This window comes from Terrapene carolina, unplaced genomic scaffold, assembly GCF_002925995.2.
Source record: "Terrapene carolina triunguis isolate 2854851 unplaced genomic scaffold, T_m_triunguis-2.0 Scaffold131, whole genome shotgun sequence".
Taxonomy (NCBI): domain Eukaryota; kingdom Metazoa; phylum Chordata; order Testudines; family Emydidae; genus Terrapene; species Terrapene triunguis.
In genome coordinates, this window is record NW_020664482.1 from 38,562,003 (window position 1) to 38,583,740 (window position 21,738).

Genomic DNA, 21,738 nt, shown 5'->3' on the forward strand with positions numbered 1-21,738 from the left:
GGTGTTATCCCACTGCATCAACTACCTATGGTTCCATTCCCCTGTGTAGACGCAGCCGGTGAGACCTAATCCTAAACTCTTTCTACAGGCATCATACAGAATCATTTTGTGGTTCTTCCATCAATTGTCCTTTTCCTAGGATATAAGGCTATATCTATACTAGACTGTTTTTCATAAAACGTCTAATTGTTGCTGTCATTGGCACAGCTCTCGTGTGAACCAGCCACTTTATTTTAACTATTGTGTCATCCAATCCTGTACAGAGAAGGTATAGATAACTTATGACAAGATTTTCAAAAGTGGTTAGTTGATCTGAGTGCTTTAATATTTGGGTGCCCAATTTGAGACATCTTAAAAGGGCCGGTTTTTCAGAGGGTGGATGCTCAGCACTTTATTAAAATCAGACCTCTTTAAGATATCTCAAACTGAGCACCAGAAAATTGAGGCATGCAAAATTGGCAGCTACCTTTGAAATTCTTAGCCATAGAGTAAAAACGCTGGTGGCTGCCTATCTAAACTATGCTTGCACTGTTGCTATCAGTGCTGGAGCTGAAATAGTGGTAATGCTTCATGGGAAATTTGAAGCAAAATGTGAGTGTAGACAAGGCCTCTGAGTAACTTTTCTATCCCCTTGAGAGATGCTTCTTTTTATTTCAAAGGTGTCTGGCAGATTTCTCAATGTGTATGGTGGATGGTGGGGTTGGTTGGGAAAGAGACCACTTTCTTTGGCTGATTCTGGGACTACTCCATTTCTCATAGGCTTGGGCATTTGGTGTATCTCCTGTTTTTCTTAGGGACATTGTCCCCTTTTTGCTCTTGCTAGGTCCCATTTCCAATACATTTCTTTCTTTACCCCTGCTCCAGGGCCAAGGCTGAGGCACAGGCCCTCATCTTGCTCTTTCTTCTCCCCAACCTTCAAACCATGTACTGTCAACTGTCTAAGCTATATAGTTCCAGCTTTGCTACAACACCTGGTATCAGAGCCTTCTGCCACAGGCCAAAGGTTATGGACCTCACCCCTGCTCACAGCTTCGACTCCAGAGCACACAGCGGGACTCTTGGGGGGGGGGGGGGGAAGGGGGCACGTTATGCCCCAAATGCAGAGGATATTGGGGGAAATCCCACCCCTGGGGGAAGGGGATCCACACATGATGCAGCAGGCAACCAGGAGCCTGAGTAATAGGGGTGGCATTGGCGATATTGCAGGCACATGCTTTCAAGGTCTTCCCCAGAGACTGAGCCCAGGTGCCCTGGCAGCCACGGTCAGCGGAGGCGGTGACGGGGGCCAGGTGGTTCGATGCGGCCGATGCCCCTTGTACTACTCGGCACGTCGAGGGTTTCGCCCGACCCGATCCCGGTCTCTGTCCCACCTCCCGACGCCTTCGCAACGGGCTTGCCCCGGGCCTTCCTCCTCCTCTCCCCAGCTCCCGCCTCAAGCCGTCCCGTGGGTCTTGGCCCCTCCACCGTCACCCCCCGCGCTCCTGTCCCTCCCGCGAGTCCCCGTCCCCTTCCCGGGGGACCCCCTGGCCCCCCGCGTTCCCCGTCCCAACCCCCCGAGGGTCCCTCCCACTCCCTGACTCCCCCCACCCCACCCCCGGGGTGCCGGGCCCTTCGCTCCCCAGGCCCGATACCTGGCGGTCTCCAGCGGCTGCTGCGGTCCCCGGGGAGCCGAGCTCCAGCGCAGCGTCTGCCGTTACCATGGCAGCGGTGAGTCTTTCCCCCCTCCCGACGCGGCCCGTGCAGGGCGGGATCTCGACCTCTCAGCCAACCCCGTTGAGCACATCGGAATGGCAGCAAGTTCAGCCAGTAACATGGTAGAACCCCTTAACTCTGCGGGTGATTGGCGGACGCTGGGCCCACCACCTTCGCGTTCTGTAAGCGTCACACGCACGCACGCACGCACGCACAGTCGTCTCTCACCGTCGGGGCCGGCGCGCGCGATCTGTAAGGCAAAGAACGGTGGTGCGGGGCTGGGCCTTGAGTGACCAGGTGAGGAGGGGCCTGCTCCCCCCGGGCCCTGCGCGGCCCCGCCCGCCGAGCCGCTCTGCCCTGAGGGGTGGGGGCAGCGATGGCGGCGCGCGCAGGAGCACGGGCTCGGCGGTCCCTGAGGGGCGGCCCGGGCCTGGCCCTGCTCGCTAGGCTCGGGCGGGGGTGGTGACCTGATGGGCCTCTCTGACCTCCCAGCGGCACGGGGGTGAAACCTGCCCCTCCCCGGGCAGCGCGTCCCGCCCCCCCCCCCCCCACACAGTGACATTTAACTAGATGAGCCCAGTGGGGACCTGGCCTTGGGATCTAGAACATTTTCCTCTGTCCCATTCCCGGGTGCTACGGGCCCAGCACGGGGCTTCTCGGTGCGAAGGGGTGTCTATTGCCGGGGGCGGGGTTGGATGCTCTCCGTGGTGCCTGCTGCAGTAAGGTCCACCCCTACGCAGGCGGTACCTGCCGTGATCTTTCCCCTAGCCAACTGCTGTTGGCATCTCATGGCACAGCCTTGCAGCTCAGTTAGGGATACCTGTACCCTGCTATAGCGCATTTCCCAAGGGGTGCGGTCATGTGCCTTCTGTGTGCCTCAGGTTAGGATGGCAGCCTCTGCCTTTCTCTGTAGATCATAGAACTTAAGGCCAGTTTCATTAGTGCTCATCCTTGTAGCACTAGTGACTGGCAGATTCTTATAGTTAACGTATTTGTTATGTAGCCTTTAGTGACTGTGGTGAATTAGTGTTTTGCTGGTAGAAATGTTCATGGGGGGAAAATGAAAGCATTGAAATATTCCTTTGAAGGTAGAGCTCAGTAGCACATTGAAAGGGAATCACACTAACTGTATTTCATCAACCACTCACAACGTGTGGATGCACAGAACAGCCAAATTCCCTAGCCAGTCAGAAATTCGGGTGGCACAAAGTGCAATGAGCTGTTGAGTGTTTTTTTATTTATTCTTTTTCTTCTCAGAGACAGAAATCATCATGAGTCAGTTTAACTTTGGATCTGCTTCTGCTGGGGGAGGGTTCAACTTTGGCACTCCAAAGACAGCAGCCACCACAGCACCGACAGGCTATTCCTTCACACCTGGCAGTGGAACAGGATTCAGTTTTGGGACACCAACTCAGACCCCAGCAAGCACCCAGTCTACAGGTCTGTTCTCCCTGGCCACCCCTGCTACATCTGCACAGGCTTCTGGATTCAGTTTCGGATCACCGGCCACATCAACTGCAGCCCCAGCAGGAAATGTATTCTCGTTAGGGTAAGAACTAACTAGAGGAAGTATCTGTTCTTATCGTTCTTGTGAGTTGCCATCATTGAGTTGTCTTTTTCTGTAAATTTTTAAAAAATACATTGGGAGTGGAGAGAATCCAAGTGGAAAGCTAGCTGAAAGATTGAGTCTTGTGCGGGATTCAAAAGAAGGAAGATGGGGAAGATGTTTGACATATAGAAGGAAAGCGGCTGTCCCAGGCATACCAAGTGGTATGGAAAAGGTAGACTTTACTGAGAGGAGGTAATTAAGGAAGCCTCAAGGTAAGTGGAGTTAAGTCATGATGGGTTGTAATACAGTGTGTAGGAACTGAGCTATCTCTTTGAGATTAAATCCAATGCTCTACAAAGAAATCTGGTAAATGGCTGACCTTCCTGAAACTCTGCTTATCTAAAATGTTAAAGATAAGCTATAAAAAACTGCTCTTCAGCAGCTTGCTGGACTATATTATAAACATGGCAGTTCATCTTGCTATTCTTTTTCTGTCTAGGGGAAGTGTACCAAAGTTAAACTTGGGCAGCAGTGGCACCCCTCAGACTACAGTAATCACTGGGGGGTTTGGACTTGCTAACAGTACCGCCCTTACCAGCTCTATACCAAGCAGTGTGTCTTCAAGTCAAGTAGCAGCTCCTTCTGGCTTTGTTTTTGGCCCCACTACCACCACCACTGCTCAGGCTGGGACAACTGGAGGGTTCAACTTTGCCAGCAGCGGAACAGCTCAGACTGGAACCCCGAACTTTAATATCAGCTCTGTGGGAAATACAACTCAGCAAGTAGCACCTACAGGGTTAACCTTTGGAGCAGCCCCAGCTGCTGCCACCATTGCACCAACTACTGCACAACCAGCCACTGCCTTCAGTCTTGGGGGACAGTCCACAGGTGAGTATCAATCTTGAATCGGAAGCCCAAGTATTAGCAGTACAGTAACTCCTCACTTAACGTTGTAGTTATGTTCCTGAAAAATGCGACTTTAAGAGAAACGATGTTAAGCAAAACCAATTTCCCCATAAGATTTAATGTAAATGAGGAGGTTAGGTTCCAGGGAAATTTTTTTTCACCAGACAAGAAACTATATATACACACACACGCACACACATACAAACAGTATAAGTTTTAAACAAACAATTTAATACTGGTACACAGTGATGATGTTTGTGAAGCTTGGTTGAGGTGGAGGAGTCAGAGGGTGGGATATTTCACTTACTGCTAAATGTTGAACTAGCAATTGGCTGAGCCCTCAAGGGTTAACTCTCTCACTCTACAAGGCAGCAGGAATGGAGGGAGATATGTGCATTTCCTCTTTAAGTACATTGCCTTGTTAATTAGATCAGCTTGCTGAGACTGCAGCTGCTGCAAGCTCCCTCCTGAGCCCTGGTGTGTCCCCCCTGCTCTATGCAAGATGGGGTAAGCGGGGAGCAGGAGGGAGGGGGACACCCTGACATTAGCCCCCTCCCCCCGCACAGCAAGCAGGAGTCTCAGGGAGCAGCACATGGCAGTGGGGGGAGGGACAGCTGAACTGCAGGCAGCTGCTGCACAGGGAACTTAGGGGAGCTGATAGGGGGGCTGCCGGTCCACCCTGGTTCCAAGCCCCCACCAGCTAGCTGCAATGGGCTGCTCTTCCTGCAAGCAGTAGACAAAGCAGGCGGCTGCCAAACAATGTTGGAAGGGAGCATTACACAACTTTAAATGAGCATGTTCCCTAACTGACCAGCAATGAAACAACGTTAACTGGGACGACTTTAAGTGAGGAGTTACTGTACTATATTCATATTAAAGCTCCTCCAGTCAGCTGACTTCTGAAGCTATGTAAATGAAATGGTATTTACCTATTAAAAGTTCTAATAATGCAGGTGAATTGATGGTTTGTTTGAGAAGTGGACACTGAAGTCTGCTGTTTCAGTCTGGTGTGAAATAGAATTGGTGCTGTAGGTCACCATTTTTCAATATATGCCTGCCCAAAGTCGCCAGGTATCGGTAACAGTTTTTCATGTAGTCTTTAAGATGGCATCTCTATGGATGGTCTCAATAATGTGACAGAATTACAGAGTATACTTTGTATCCTAAATGTTGATAGTCAGGTTTATCTCTTTCTTGATGCCCACCAGATAATATGAAATTTAGAAAATACACACAGTAGAACCTTAGCAGAAGTGTTTTTGTTTGCTACTTCAGATTGCTATAATGGGAAGTGACAGAGTGTGAGCATGCACTGAGTCAACAAATTAGTTTGTGGCCTAGTTAGTCCAGCTTGGTTAATAAGCCACTGTTTCTTTTGTAGGCCATTTTGCAGAGGAAATTTATTTTTTCACAGCACTCCAATCTAAGGCCATAATGCTGGGATGAGTGGTCTGCAGGCTTATCTCATTAAATCCGGGGCTACTGACTTACTCGTGTCTTGTGTGTGAGCATCTAGATGCACCCAGATGATGAGATGAAATAAGAGTTTAGAAAGAAACAGAACTGCAGAGATGACAGTGGGATCATCTGACCTTTATTTTGCAGGACTTGGAATGTCTTTGCAATCACAGTTCCACAAACCTTTGTGGAAAGGGTTTGGTACCATAGTACTGTGACTGTTACAGATGACTATCTCTTGTTAGAACTGTGTTTTCCGTAAGTGCTGGGTTTCAACCTCAAAGGACTGAAATAATTCTGCCACATCCTGAGTGTCGGCAGCAAGTTGAAAATTGGTTGCATTTGTAAAATCAGTTCTCTTTAGAAATAAGATCTATATGTGGGTAAAAAGACCTTGCATTTATAGTCAGTTGCTCAATGGACTCTGTGCCAGGGGTTTGAAGCCACTACTGTATACTTCCCAGGCCATTAAGAATAGTTCCAGTACCTCGGACAGGGACAAAGTAGAAACAGCAAAAAGTCAAGTTTGACACATCAGCACGAAGTTACAGTGATGGTCTTTTAGACATTAAAAAGTGGGGGGGAAGACATTAAAAAGCCTGGGTGGGTGATGGTCAGCTGCAGTTAGTCTGCATTAGAGCAAATCCTACAAGTTGTTATGGACAGAATGTATTAGATCTAGTGAATCCCATTGACAGTGCTGGATCTAGGTCTGTCAGAGAGACATCGATATTAATCTGATAATAGATATTCTTAGCTCTACTCATTTGGATATTGTGGGTTTTTTCAGTCTCTCTCTCTGCAGTTGCAGGTATTTCAGAGTCTCTGCTTTAGAACTGTTTGCTCTTGTTTCATGTCTTTTTGTATTTCTTAATCCAGGTTTAAATTTTGGAATACTGGCCTCGACAGCAGCCACCTCTGCACCCACAGGAACATTGACAGCTACTACCATCCAGGGACCTAGTTTATCATTTGGAACCAAACTCGGAGGTAGGTGGTGACTGGGGCATGGTGACTGAAAGATGAGTCAGGGTGAAGGGGGTCTGACTACCCTGCTTGAAGTAATTCTGTTTATTGGAGTGTGGAGAACAGATCAAAATAGGAGTGGAGTGGACGCGTTATACGTTGTCTTACAGTGAATTTGCTTCTTGGTCAGATTCTGTAAGTTCTCTAAGCACCTTATTTTACTGTACAGCTCAATTTTACTTTGTACAGAGTTTTGCGTATGAAAACTGTATTTCACAATTCTTTATGGGGTAAAATAAAACAGAAAGAGGAGTTTAAGGGTGATTGGGGGGGAAAAGAGATACTTTAAAATTAAAGTTGAAAACAGAAGCTGCAGAGGAGAAGACTCTTGCGTCAATAGAAGGAAGATTAGTGTAGATCAGGGGTTCTCAAACTTCATTGTACCATGACCCCCTTCTGACAACAAAAATTACTACATGACCCCAGGCGGGGGTGGAGGGGGAGACTGAAGCCTGAGCCCCGGCGCCCTGGGCGTGGGGGCCAAAGCCCAAGGGTTTCAGTCCGGGGGGGGGGGGGGGCGCTTGTAACCTGAGCCCTGCCACTCAGAGCTTCAGCCTGGTGGGGCTTGGGCTTGGGCTTCAGCCCTGGGCCCCAGAGAGTCTAACACCAGCCCTGGCGACCCCATTAAAATGGGGTCACAACCCACAGTTTGAGAACCGCTGATGTAGATGAATGGAGAAAAGGTGTGTCAAAGAAAAGGTCCCGTTCTCTGCTTTGTTTATTCTGAGTGTGTGTCTTGAAGCTTCAGAGAAGGATATGTTTGTATGGGTTTTGGCTTTTTCTGTTCTAGGCTTGACTGCAACATCCACAGCTCCTACCACCACAGCTTCCCTTCTTGGTTCATCTGGGCCTACTTTGTTTGCATCCATAGCAAGTTCTTCAGCGCCAAACTCCTCTGCTGCCACAGGCCTCTCACGTAAGTCACAGAACATGTATCAGACAGTTTTCCTCACAGTCTATCCTCGTATTGGCAAGTAGATGGTCACGGAGTAGGTTGGCAGGTTCTGTCTGTGGTGATGGTGCTTTTTCACTAAAGTGGAGGAATCACGATAAGGTACAACTACAGTTATTTTGGTCTTTGATAGTGTCAGCTTGTCTTTGTCCGCTTCAAGGCAAAAATCTTGTCAGTGATGTATCCTGTTCATTGCATAGAAACTTTTGTCCAGAACATAATGCATGTGAGAAGAGTGGCAATTTTAACTAACTCTGATTTTTTGTGTGTCCATTGTCCTGATATTATCATCACAGCTGAACATGCCAGTGACTCTGATTACATGTGTTAAAGTCAGGCCTGATCTACACTACAGAGTTAGGTTGACATAAGGCCGCTTACATCGACCTAACTCTGTGAGTGTCTACATTAGTGTTGCTCCTGCTGATGTAAGTCACTCACTACACTGACTTAATAACTCCACCTCCCCGAGAGTTGTACCGCTTAGGTTTGTATAGTTAGGTTGATGCAGTGTCTATACTGTTATGGCTGTCAGTCCCTGGCGGCTGACAGCCCAGAGCTGTCAGTGCCCCACACTGTCAGTTAAATTGGTGGAAGCGCTCCTGGTGAGGACGTGCACTGCCGACAGCAGGAGGGGGGTTTGGACATGGAAAAATATAATTTAATGACTCCAGTGACTGTACAGCAATGTAACTTAAGTTGACTTAATTTTGTAGTGTAGATTTGCCCTCCCTGTGCTATTATCTCTGAGATAGTGTTGTTGATGCTCAGGTCAGGTCTTCACATTCCAATTTCAAGTGAGGTGCTGGTTTGGGGAAGGGTGTGTGTGAATATTTGGTGGTTTTAATATGCTGCGTATCTAGGTAATTCCTTCGTGATAGAAGATGTGCCAGCTACTTCATACCAGGAAATACTAACCCTCTTCTGCCCACTGTAGGGTAGTTAATCTGACCCTGTGTCTAACTGCTCTCTCACTTTCCAACCCTATAAATGTGTTAACAGTCATAGTCAACAATGGGGAAATAAACCTGACTACAAGAATTTTGCCACAAGGAGTGATTTCTGCTGTTAATATAGCTATTTGTGTAGAAAAACACCACTTTGTACCTAGCCAGAGAGCTGCTTTAAAAGTCCTTTGGGGAAGTGAAAGTGTGGGTTTATTGCACTACAGTTCTTTTGGCTACTGGAGAATATCTTTTTTGATTGCCCATCTGTAACTTTTAGTAGCTTATGTATTTGCTGTATGAATAATAGAATAATTTACCAGATTTTCTCCAAGTACTTGATGTAAAACATAGAATCATAGAAATGTAGGACTGGAAGTGACCTCAATAGGTTATCTAGTCCAGTCCCTTGCACTGTGGCAGGGCTAAGTATTAGACCATCCCTGACAGGTGTTTGTCCAACCTGTTCTTAAAAACCTCTAATGACAGAGATTCCACAGCTTCCCTAGGTAATTTTGTTTCAGTGCTTAACTACCCTTAAAATTAGGAAGTTTTCCATAATATCTAACCTAAATCTCCCTTGCTGCAATTTAAGCCCATTACTTCTTGTCCTGTCCTCAGTGGTTAAGGAGAACAATTTATCACCCTCCTCTTTATAACAATCTTTTATGCACTTGAATACTGTTATCATGTCTCCTCTGCTCTTTTCCAGACTAAACAAACCCTTTTTTCCCCTCAATCTTTCCTCTTAGTTCTTATTTTCAAGACCTTTAATCACTTTTGTTGCTCTCCTCTGCACTTTCTCCAATTTATCCACACCTTTCCTGAAGTGTGATACCGAGAACTGGACACAGTACTCCAGTTGAGGCCTTACTAGTGTTGAGTAGAGTAGAAGAATTACTCCTTGTGTCTTGCTTACAACACTCCCGATAATACATCCCAGAATGATGTTTGATTTTTTTGCAACAGTATTACATGTAGTTAAGATCTTGAAGCTTCAGGATAAGGTGGTTCTTGGTCTAATCAGCTGTGATTCAAGCTCTCCAGAATGCCCACTTTCTTTGCTCCTACCCTTGCAAAGAGCCTGGAGGAGGGCTTTTGGCTTGCTCATGACAATCAGGTGTCCTCTTCTTTTTTAGATAAAGGCCTGTACCTTGGCTGCACTGTTTGTGGAGGGTTTTTTTCATAGGTGACACCTTCTTTACTCTGTGGACCAGAGTAATTTTTGTTTTGAATATTATTCAGCTGTTTCAGGTGTTAGGACATAAAAGCAGAAAGTTGGGTCCATCATTAAATACGTACGGTACATAACTTCAGGATCACCTTCATTTTCTGTATAAGAGAGAAACAGTGCAGTTTACCAGAGAGAGCATGCAAAACTGAGCCACCTGAAGTAAGAAATAGCAGCTCACTTGCATTAGAAGAAACCAGACAGTATTTTGAGATCTTTAGGCTGTGTTCATAGGAACACAGCCTAGCCAGATCACTCCAACCAAATTACATTACATGTTGCAAAAACTCAGTGAGAATGGAGTCAATCATGCACCTCGTGGGGACCAAACTTGTCCTTGGCGTAACTCCATTGAAGTTAGTGGAGTTCTACCGGAAATGAATTTGGCTTCCTGCCTTCATTCTGCTTATGTTTTGGCATCCCTTTTCCAAAGTGTATCTCTGTGGGGCTTAGTAAATTTGGCAAGATAGTCTTCTGAGTTTAGCCATATCCAGGATGCTGTATTTGATTCAGTGGATTGTTTCCGTAATGAGTTACTCGCAATCCTCACTCTCATTTAGCCTCTGAGTACTTATAGTTCCAGGATTGTGTTCCCAAGCTACCTTGAGCCTGGTGTTTGGGTCCTATTGTCTGTTCTAGCAATTTGTATCAGATGAATGTTGCATGTTTCAAATTATCCAAATATAATAGTTAGTAGCTTTGCAGCTGAATTGAGAAGAACTCTTAAAACAGCTGTGAGGCCTTCTGTATGTATCCATTGTTTCAACCTGCCATTCTTCATCTAGGTGCCTGGATGTTCCCTCAGCCTACTTAGTTATTGGTTCATTGCTAGTACAGATAAAACAGGGACCAGAGCACAGTAACTTTCTAAAGGGGATCCCAGTCCAGCGGGACACACAGGAAACTGTGTTATTCTCTTCTGTTTACAGTTGGTGGCACCTCAACTGCAGCAACCAGTCTGGGTACTCTTGGATTTGGATTAAAGGTCCCTGGCACGACGACTGCTGCAACCATCACTACCACGAGTAAGGACTAGATTCTGAAAAGAATGAGAATGATCATGCTGATAACACTATTGTATAGTCCCATGATTCTCAGTCTCTTTCTACCCAGGATCTGAAAACCATCCACTGTTTTGTGTTGTGATACATCTGGTCCCACAATTCTTTGTGGCCATTGTGGACTTGTGTTCACAGCAAGAAACCACAGGTGGTCTTGGCTGGGGGCTGTAAGAGCTTGGCAGTCTGGTTTACAGGGTTGGTGAGGGGCTGCTGTTACTGGGGTAGCATCTCCCTCTCCAGCCACCAGCCTTCCTACACAGCAGGCATAGCATTGCTTCAAGAGGCTGTGGCTGTAGCTGCACATTGTGTAGGGATAGAGGGGAGGGAGAAATAGGGAGGACTGAGGAGCTGCAGTAGGATTAGTTGGGGTGCCTAGGATGGGGTGGAAATAGGATAGAAAGGGAGCATCTAGCTTCTTCCCTGCCCTGGATCCTAGAGAATGCAGAATTTTGAAGCCTTTTGCCCACTTCCATCAACCAGTGGGTTGTTCACACTTCTGAGTTGCACCCAACTGGTTGAGAAGTCCTTGTCTAGACTTAATAATAGCACAGTACCAAGATCCAGGACCCAGCATCCTGTTCCTGACTCTGCCAGTCAGTTGCTTTGTGATCCTTGCCTGTCTATGTCTTACTACTATTTTGCAAAAAGGAAAGCTATTGCCCAACAAGCATTGAGGCTTGTTTCCTTAAGGTTCATAAAGAGCTTTGAGATCCTGGGACAGAAGGTGCTGTATAACTGTCAAGTTTTATTAACAGATGTTCATCAGCATCATTAAAACATTTTTTAGTTCACCAGCTCTGCTTATAAGAAGTCCAGTTCCAAAGAAGAGTAGTGATGCAGCTCACAAATTGCATGCATTGGCAGAGCTATGTGTAGATTCAGTATTATAGTAGTTGGGGTCCTGCAGATCTGGGTTGAGAGAGATGTGTGCAGAGTTTGCATTGTATCTTTCTCAATATTACCTGGTTAAATATGTGCTTTCAGTCCCTCATTTTAATAGAGCCACTTGGGTTGGAAGGGAACCTGGGGATCTTCAGTCCATCCCTGTCCATTGTAGCAAAATTGATTTATTTATTTATTCTTCTCTATATATATATCTATATAATTTGAAAACTAAGAGAAATAAGCCACCACTTGCTGCTTATACAGAATAGAGCTTTCTAAAGATCTCATAGCACCTTACAAAGGTGGATAAGTAGTGTTATCTACATCTTACAAATGGAGAAACTCAAGTGACGTGGCTAATCTAGATCACACAGTCAAGGTAATTTGTGAATAGAACTCATGTCTCCTAATTTCCAATCTTGCGTCCAATCTGCTAGATCACAGCTGACCTCTCCTCCTCTGTATTCATTCCTCTCCTTTTATGTGTGGTGTGACACTAAATCTTTCCTTGCAGGCACTTCTTCTGCCCCTAGCACAGGCTTTGCCTTGAATCTTAAACCACTGACCACCACTGGTACCATTGGTGCTGTGACTTCTACTGCTACTATAGCCACCACAACAACCAGGTGAGTCCTTTCAGCCAATTGAGTTACTGCCAAGTGTCCAGTGGCTGGGTACTGAGAGTGAGTGTTCAAATTCATGATGTAGTCAGTTTATTGGATTTTGAGTGGAGGAATCAGAATAGGCTACTCCAGACAAAGAGACTGTGGTGGGATTGGAATGCAGAAGTACAGTGAGTATCATAGATATACTATATCCTGGCAAGGATGTACTGTTGAGGTCTATTTGTAATTCAGTGGTCGTGCGGTTAACACTAGCTGTGCTGTCAGCTTTATCTCTTGTCATTTTTGAGCTTGTATTCATTCTAATGCTTAATGCTCTCTCAACTTCCACAACCCCAGTGCTCCCCCAGTGATGACTTATGCTCAGCTGGAGAGTCTGATTAATAAATGGAGCCTAGAACTGGAGGACCAGGAGAAACATTTTCTTCATCAGGCTACACAGGTCAATGCCTGGGATCGGACACTGATTGAGAATGGAGAGAAGGTGAGATGGCATGCCTTATCAACCTACTTTTCACATAGGGCTAGATTTTTAAAGGTATTTGAGTGTCCAGAGATACAAATAGGCACCCAGTGGGATTTTCAAAAGTACCTAGACGCCGAACTTCCATTGGTGGGTCTTTTGGGGGGAGGAGGAAATCTCACTAGGCACCTATCTGCTTCTTAGACAACTTTACAAATCTGGCCCAGCATGATTAAGAGTTGCCCAGATAAGATGAGAAATCTTAGGCCAGCCTGTTGCCTAGGAGTTGGCTTTTGTGGCCATAACTCCAGTACTAAATCTAAAATGTTCTCTATAAACATTTATACCACTATTTCGTCTTTCTGGTACACAATTTTCATGGTGTTTTTTCTCAATCCACCCCTTTCCCTCTACCCCTACATCCTGACAGATGATTTCTGAATTCTATTGCTACAGTCTGTTAAATGCTATGTGTTCCTGTCTGGTTTTAGATTACTTCATTACACAGAGAAGTGGAGAAAGTGAAGCTGGATCAGAAGAGGTAAGAGAGACTGTGTGCTTTAGTGATGTGTTTTGTTTTCCTGGGATAGTGATCTTTCCATCTCCTTGCAGCCTTCCGATGATGAAGAGTTTATACACCACATATAACTCTGCCCTAAGTTGCTTTCAGTAGCACACTTGTTCATTTGCCTTTTTGCAGGTTGGATCAGGAGCTTGATTTCATCCTGTCACAACAGAAGGAGCTGGAAGATTTGCTGATCCCTCTGGAGGAGTCTGTAAAGGAACAGAGTGGGACTATCTACTTGCAGCACGCAGATGAGGAGCGGGAGCGAACGTAAGGAAGTGATCCTAGTTAAGCACATGATAGGGCAGAGCTAATGTAGTAACATTTGAGGACAGGAAGAACTAAACTTGGACTACAGGGCATTCTAGGGGGTTGCTATAGGATGAGGAAACTAGTAACAGCTTTTTCTGGAACATAGTCTTCCCAGTGGCTTGCATTTCCCATATTGGAAGTGTAGATAGAGGAATGAGGAAGTAGAGCTGTCAGTATATTTTATTAGATAACATAAATGGAGTTCTTTTGGGGGATGTGGACTTAACTAGCTATTTGAGGTCAGTCTATTAATTTTTGGAATGATCTCTCTAATACTACTGAAAGTGAAGTCCCATGGGTGCTGATTAGAGCCAGGGAAGCAGTGTGTGTGATTATTCAAGTCATGCAAGCATTTTAGGGCAAGGACTGGTGAATTCTAGTAAGGCAACCAGAGAGGGTGTCTGACTTGCCCAAGAGATGTCTTGCAGGATCAGGACCAGTTGGTTTGTTTTATTCCTCTGGTAGGGTGTGAGGAGAATATTCTGTTGAATCTTAGAAATGTCAAAGAGCATTGAAGACATCTCTATTCCCAGTGTGTTCATGTCTCTCTCCTATGAAAGAATGTTGGTGTTGCCTAGTTGGTGGGGCAAAATGTTCCTCCAGTGTACCTGGTATATCTGTTTGATTTGAAACACTCTGACCACATACCCATATGTGCTTTGCAGCTATAAATTGGCTGAAAACATAGATGCCCAGTTGAAGCGTATGGCACAGGATCTCAAAGACATCATTGAGCACCTGAACACATCTGGGGGCCCTGCCGATACCAGCGACCCAGTGAGTATGAGCCAAGTTCTCTTGTGAAGGTGGTAAAAATCTCTTATGGGCCATTTAACTTGTGTAGTTCTGAATACTCTTCATGTCGTTTGTATTTTCAGGATTTGAAGAGGATTTTACAGCTTTTACTCCCTAGTTTTTTTTCTGTTGGCCAAACTCCTGTTCCAGCACAAGCCAATGTGGCTCCCTTATGCTTACTCTAGGGTCACATGAACATTATAAATGCTGCCAGCAGAGAGATTGCAAAACCTCCCCCCACAATCACTCACTTGTTGTTGTATTTATCTTTTATATACATATATTTTTGAAGTCTGGAAGATATTTCCCACCATATTGTAGACCTTTTGCAGACAGACCTATCAGATTTTGGGTGTGAACTTTGGATAGTCCTTTGTGTGCCACTTCAGCTGCCCCAAGGACAACAGGCCATCTCTTGCCTGAGTTTAGGACTAAATACCACAGATAGCGTGGCTGTAATCCTGCTTACTATTATGCTTCTTGCATATATTCCTTGTGACGGATCAGAATTCTCTTCTGTCCCATGTACATCTGTCATTGTTTCCATCTTCTGTTGTACTTTTCATCTTCTAATTCAGACCTGAATTCTCATCTTTCTCCTACATATCAACTTGATTTTAATCTCCATCATGGTTTTTGCCTGTAGGCTTGTCAGTGGAGAACTTCCCTTTTGCTGAACATTGCAGAGCAGGGAGCTTTCCCAGCCTCTTCTACACCACCTTGAGAGTAAACCTTTTATGGGTATGATGTATCTGATCTCTATTAGCCTAAGAAAGCCCAGGCCACAAGGATATTTTCCAAACCAGAGGTCCCCATACAGCTGTGCTATGTGCTTCTTCTGTATCAGCTTCACCTGGATGAAGTGACTGCTAGATTTGCTAAATGTATGGAGTACTTAGCCCTGACTGCTACAGCAAGCCCCGAGGACCAGGCTAGACTGGTGTCTAACTGGTATTTCTCTTACTGTTGTTCATTTCCACGTGTTACAACAGAATAACTCACACCTAAAATCTTGCATCTGTTTCTCTCCAGCTCCAGCAGATCTGTAAAATTTTGAATGCACACATGGATTCATTGCAGTGGATTGACCAGAACTCGGGTAAGAACCTTAATGAAGCCTTTTTTTTTTTTTTACATAAAAAAATGGACTGGCCAAAATGTCAGGTCTGAACTGCACTTAGGAAGGAAGATTGGATATCTTGAAGGAGGAGGGGAAGTGTAATCTCTTTCTGGCCTCTCTATTCAGTGCTTAGTGGAGGGACTGAAGGTTGAGAGATCAGCTAGACAGTGACAGGTACTGGTAGTGGACTGTGCAAAACAATCATTTGTTATGAAGTTAAAGTACTAAGTGCAATTCTGGTGTGTGTGTTTCTTGACCATAGATCACTTCAGAAAGATACATGAGGAGTCTTCCCCAAGTTACCAGCCTAATATCATTTGGATTCCCCTCTCTCTTCATTTTCCATTAAAGCCCTATAGACTCAGTAGTTTCTGGATGAAGTTCCTGGCCATTTGCTAAATATGTTAGGAAAATCAGTGTTCTAAAACTATCAATAGAAAATGGCTTCCCTATTGATAGTCTGAGCATGGGCTTTTACAATGTTATCAGCCTTTTCTTTATGGAAAATGTCTTTTGAGGGTCACAAATGCCAGTTTTTAAAATGCTCTGGTCACCTCCATTGGCCTTCCTACCTCAGTATCTATCCTGTGGCCCCTCTCTCTCCCGAGTTTCAGCTCAGGAAGATTGCTCCTTACGCTGTTAGCTGAGGTCAAACGTTCGTTCGCTGCAGGTACAGTAACTCCATTTTCTGAGGGACACTGCAGAAGTTGCAGAGTAACTTTGAAAAGATAATACTGAACAGATGTTATGCTGGGTATTAGAAAGGAAGATTGCTCTTCAGGGACTGGGTTTTTTCACTAAAATATTGGGATGCTTCCAGGGTTTAATTGCTTTTTCTGAAGTTATTACACATAGTTTTCATGACCAGGAACCATTTGTCTCCCAGTAAAGGATCCTGAGTATTCTAGCTAGTTTGCAGCTCTCCTTAACTGAACCTAATTAGCCACAAGAGGACACTGTTGGGTGATGTGGTGCTGCTCTTTCCAGGACTCAGGTACACTAGCTCTGCTGCACTCTCAACTCCTGCAAAGCTGTGAATGTCCCCAAACCCATGGTTTATATTCATCCCTTTTGAAAGAAGGCAAACTCCCTTGATTTAAATAGGTTTGTCTGATTATACCAGAGCTGTATTTGGCTTCCAGGTTCCTAAAAGGTGTTAACTTCTCAGTACTCAGTGCTTGTAGTCATGATGAGATTTGACAGCTTCTGGGATGTCGCCTGTAGCAGCAGATCTGTGGGTCCAGTTGCAGTCCTCAATGTCAGTCTGGTTTAAAGCAGTTGCCTATTTCTTTTGAAGATGATTATTAAAGGGGTTGCAATTTGTTCCATCAGCGTGAGAATTTTTCTTGTATTACAAATAGGACCCTACCAAATTCACGGTCCATTTTGGTCAATTTCACGGTCATAGGATTTTAAAAATAGTAAATTTCATTATTTCAGCTATTTAAATCTGAAATTTCATGGTGTTGTAATTGACCCAAAAAGGAGTGGGTGGGGTGGGGGGTTGTGGTACTGCTACCCTTACTTCTGTGCTGCTGCAGCCGGTGGCTCCCTCCAGAGCTGGGCAGCTGGAGAGCAGCGGCTGCTGGCCGGGATCCCAGCTTTGAAGGCAGAGCCACCGTCAGCAGCAGCGCAGAAGTAAGGGAGGCATGGTATGGTATTGTGCTAACCTTACTTCTGTGCTGCTGTTGGCGGGGCACAGCCTTCAGAGCTGGGTGCCGGCCAACAGCTGCCACTCTCCAGCCACCCAGCTCTGAAGGCAGCGCAGAAATAAGGGTGACAATACCATGATCCCCCCTAAAATAACCTTGTGACTCCCTTGCAACTCCCTTTTGGGTCAGGACCCCCAACTTGAGAAACTCTGGTATCCCCCGTGAAATCTGTGTAGTCTAGGGTAAAAGCACATAAAAGGCCAGATTTCACGGTCCATGATGCGTTTTTCATGGCTGAATTTGGTAGGGTCCTAATTATAAATCATGGCTATTCAGCCAATTAATTAGATCACTAGATTAATTGAATAGTCCAATGTCTATTTTTAGGGGATATGCAAGTTTCAAAGAGGAACCTGTCAACTTTAGTATGGTAGGGCAAGTCCCTCAAGCAGGGGAAGGAGCAGTTGATGCTACAAAATGTACTTTTTTCCCTAAATGATTCGTGTGCTTCCTTTGTTCCCTTGGGATGTTTAGCAAATGTAAGAGTTCCTGTTCTTATTTACACGTACCCCTCATGTGCCCCCCTTCTGCAACAGCCAGAATGGCTTGTCCCATTGGCAGGACTGGGAGAAGTGACGCTTCCAAGATTATATTTTTCTTGATTTTAAAAATGTAAAACATAGAAACTGTTCACAAGTTTCTAAATCCCATTCCCTTAAAACACCTTCAGGGCCACCTCATAAAAGCAAAGTAGCTTTTCTAGATAATAATTGTAACATCTGTTATCTTGCTGAGGGGTTTCTTAAGACTTATGTAACTTTAACATTTGCATCCAGAGAGCTGTATTAGCCCAGTAAATGTGTGGGGGTTTTAAAATGTGGAACAGACACCTAGTAGATTCCAAACTCTCACATTGCTGAGATCTGTAAACATACCTTTGGCTAATTTGCTTCCCATTTCCAATGAGTCCACTCCTTCTCGGCACACCATGGTACCCTAAGATGACAAGATCTTAGCTGGGGGAACACAGGTATAATCTAGATGATCTTAAATCTCTCCTCTTGCCAAAAGAACGCCAAGGAATTTTACTTTCTTCTATTTCTCTTATTAAATGTTTGAGGGTTACCATAGCTGACTGGACACTGGTGAGAGCTCTGCTTTGTAATGGGAGTATTAAATTTTGAGATGGATATACTATATGTGTAGCTGATAGTGGGGCTAAAACTCGCAGTACAAAAAGAGTGCCCTGCATAATTTGGAGCTTTGAAAGGATATTTAAATTTGCAGAGTTATTTGTTCTTGAAAATATGGGCCACTGCATGTGTTTTAATGCTTCTAATGCACGTTAACTGCAAAGGGGAAGCTTGTTTGTCCAGGACACAGAGCTTTCCTGGAGTCTGGCTTAAGATTGGAATGAACTCCTGCAGACTCTAAGTACCAACACAAAACATGCTGCTTTCTGTTCCAAGTGCAAAATGTGTTTCAACCTGCCTTCATTAACAAAAACATTTTAATGAACGTAAAATATGCTATATATAATAAACCCATATATAATTTTCCCTTTAAGAGGAAAGAAGAAAGAAAACATTCCAAATGCTAATCAGGTCACTTAATGTACTACTGGAAGAGTCTGGTATCACATGTTAGATGTATTACAAGAACTTAAATGGACTAGAATGTCTCCATACTGCAGACCCATAGTGCAGCTTTATGATAAAGATTGGTGAAATTATTCTGCAGGAGTCATTTACAGGTTTTCAGAAAGAGTAGGCTTTTTCAGTGCAGTGCCTACAGCATACAGAACTATTGCAGTAATTTACTTATTTTATAGACAATAATTGAGAACAGATTATAGGTCATGAAGGGGGCAGAGTGGATAGTGTGTGTGCGCGCCCGTGCATGATTTGTGTATTTCCAAATATGGAGCCTGTTCCAGCTACTCATGTTCAGCAAGTGTTTAGTTTCTAACTTTGTAAAACTTTTGTTGAAAATGTAAATGAAATAACATAAATTAACGTAAACCAAATTGAAGTTGGGTCAGCAAGGAAGATTGGAGTGATGGCCAAAATGTCCTCTTGGGCTTGTCCACTTGTTTCTGGGTGTTGCTAGAGTTTCTGCCATCATAGCCATCCGATGAGCCTTTTGCAGTTCAGCAGTGTCTCGTGCTGGGTTTTTCTCTCCCCTTCTGTTCCCAAACCTATCTTAACCATTGATCTTTACTCTTTCTGAGACACTCTTCTCTCCTCCAGACCTGTACTGCCTAGGGCTGTCTCTTATGATGTTCATGTGATCCTTATGTGTGTATTATGTTTTTTCCCCTCTCCCCATAGCCCTGCTGCAGAGGAAGGTAGAGGAGGTGACGAAGGTTTGTGAGAGCCGCCGAAAGGAACAGGAACGCAGTTTTCGGATCACATTCGATTGAGTGATCCAAGAAATCTCTACTGCTGTAATATTCACTTGATAGCCATTTATGTAAAAACTTAGGAAAAATAGAGTAAAAATTGTGATATCACGTTGTTTTTTGTTTCAATAAAATGCTTTTTCATGCCAAACCTCCTATTGTCTGCAATATCCACCTTACTGGAATTCACATTGACTCATACCATAGAGATTGCTTGGAGGTTCATAGTTCTGCAGCATCTGTGTCCTTGTTCTGTGGTTTTTGTACATATGTTTCATGTATTTTACTCAGTTCTTGTTTGTTATCTTTAGAGTGTTTTAAACTACAGTGAAGTCACATGACTAACCTCTCCAGCTCAATTTTGCTTTAAAATTGGACTTATGATGAACTATATTAAGATCTAAACTTAGTATGTGCTATTAAAATAATTTTAAATAATTCAAGCAGTACATGTTTGCTGCTGAAGTTTTAAAGGAAGTCAGATCATTGAACTGGTGGAAGTCACTGGCAAAGCACCAGGAACCAGTTTGTTGAAGTGCTAAACCATCTTTTGAAAGCAATAGCCTCTTCTGCAGATGCAAAGAATATTTTCTTCATTTCAGTTTATTCAACTAGTTCAGTTCAATGACTAGTTCGTTAAATGTTAAGATGATTGGGTGTTGAAAAACAAAACAGGGAAGCTTGTTTTCTCTTCCAATCTGACAAGTATGAGTGGATGGTGACTAGAAACAACTAGTTCCATTCATTAAGTACAGATAATACTTCCTTTGTTTTAATAAATACGTTTTAAATTCATCCAGCACATTTAAGCTTGCTTGTCTGTTTTTTATTTGGTTAAATAAAATTTTAAAATGCTGGGGGGGCGGCATTTATAATGGAATTCCACATTCCATCCAAATAGAGCTTAACAAAAATCACAAGTGAAAAATTAATCTACTAAAGAAATACACTAGTCATCATTTTCTAACTGTAAATCTTAATCTTAATTTAAGATATAAAATTACTTAAATGTGTATAAATAGAGCATATCCTGCTGAGCAAAAAGTATCAGATTTCGTGTATAGGCTGTATTTTATTGCAAATCATGTTTTAATGGTTAGCCAACTAATAAGAATAAACCTTTCTTTAGCAAACTAACTAAAGTACAAATGCAAGACTGAAATCAGTCCATCCTAAATTGGGCCTGTTTCATGTCTGAAAACTTGGTCTGCATTCTGCTGTCTGCAATAAGTTGGGTGCTCCCTTCCTGCTTGTACTCCACAAATCTTTTCTGAGATGTCATAACTTCGGCCAATCTCTTTTCTGATTCAAAGATGGTGTATCAGGTTACGGGGGAAATGTTGTAGGTGTGTTGCTCCCTGATGCTAGAGAAACGAAGTGGGTGAGGTAATATCTTTTATTGGACCAGCTGATGGTGAAAGAGACAAGCTTTCAAGCTATACAGAGCTCTTCAGGTCTTGGTGTAGCTCAAAAGCTCACCCACCTCTCTCCAGAGGAAAATGGACACTTCAGAAACACTTAAACCCAGATTCACAAAGGTATTTGACTTCAGTGGAAGTTAGGAACCTAAATACATTTGTGGATCTGGGCCTTATCTTCTAGCACTTGTAGTGTTCAACGAGCTCTTCTATACCATATATGGATTGTGAGGGTAAGTGACAGTAGACCTCTATCTTTTATATGGTTTTAAACTGATTTTGTTATTTGTAGGAATGTGGTGAAACTGGATTGATCTTAATTTGTACAGTAATTTGCTGATGGAGAAGGAGCAGCTTCTCTTCCCAACTCTCTTTAACTCCAGTTCACTAAGTATACATGGATATCTCCAGACCAATGCTAATAAAATAGAGATGTTAATGCATGCTGCTCTTCTTCCTCACTTGGTTTGCCCCATCGCTCCAGTTGCCACCTGCGATATAGTAAGGGCCTAAGTCTCCTGACATTTACTGACTTTAACAGAGTTACTCTTGCCACTCACTAAGGTGAGGTCAGAATCAGGCCTTCAGTTCCTATACAAATACGTAATAAGGAACAGCCCCAGCCCCGAGGGGCTTACTGCCCTATTTGGATGAAGATTTAGTGTAAGAAGGGGGCAGGGACTTG

General features: G+C 44.1%; 2 protein-coding genes across 2 annotated transcripts in view; one reads left to right on the forward strand and one right to left on the reverse strand.

Moving 5' to 3' along the window:
- The window catches only part of PIH1D3 (PIH1 domain containing 3), a 17,078-nt gene extending 15,394 nt beyond the window's left edge, over positions 1-1,684 (reverse strand). The window contains exon 1 of the mRNA XM_024197929.2: positions 1,632-1,684. The gene's annotated coding sequence lies outside the window, so the exon portion shown is untranslated. The remainder of the gene's footprint in view (positions 1-1,631) is intronic.
- A 222-nt stretch (positions 1,685-1,906) lies between these two features.
- Positions 1,907-20,118, forward strand: NUP62CL (nucleoporin 62 C-terminal like). The gene is made up of 13 exons (XM_024197921.1): positions 1,907-1,989; positions 2,952-3,241; positions 3,741-4,129; positions 6,485-6,595; positions 7,422-7,547; positions 10,688-10,783; positions 12,219-12,330; positions 12,667-12,811; positions 13,282-13,331; positions 13,491-13,625; positions 14,333-14,444; positions 15,495-15,561; positions 19,565-20,118. Exons 2-13 carry the CDS (start codon positions 2,964-2,966, stop codon positions 19,654-19,656), a joined length of 1,713 nt encoding a protein of 570 aa, XP_024053689.1. The 5' UTR covers positions 1,907-1,989; positions 2,952-2,963; the 3' UTR covers positions 19,657-20,118.
- The last annotated feature ends 1,620 nt before the right edge of the window (positions 20,119-21,738 follow it).

Excerpts from the sequence above, each read along its gene's own strand:
- NUP62CL (XM_024197921.1), top strand. The coding sequence starts at position 2,964 with ATGAGTCAGTTTAACTTTGGATCTGCTTCTGCTGGGGGAGGGTTCAAC. Across the intron at positions 4,130-6,484 it reads TCTTGGGGGACAGTCCACAG|GTTTAAATTTTGGAATACTG; the intron begins GTGAGTATCAAT and ends TTCTTAATCCAG. Across the intron at positions 15,562-19,564 it reads GTGGATTGACCAGAACTCGG|CCCTGCTGCAGAGGAAGGTA; the intron begins GTAAGAACCTTA and ends CTCTCCCCATAG.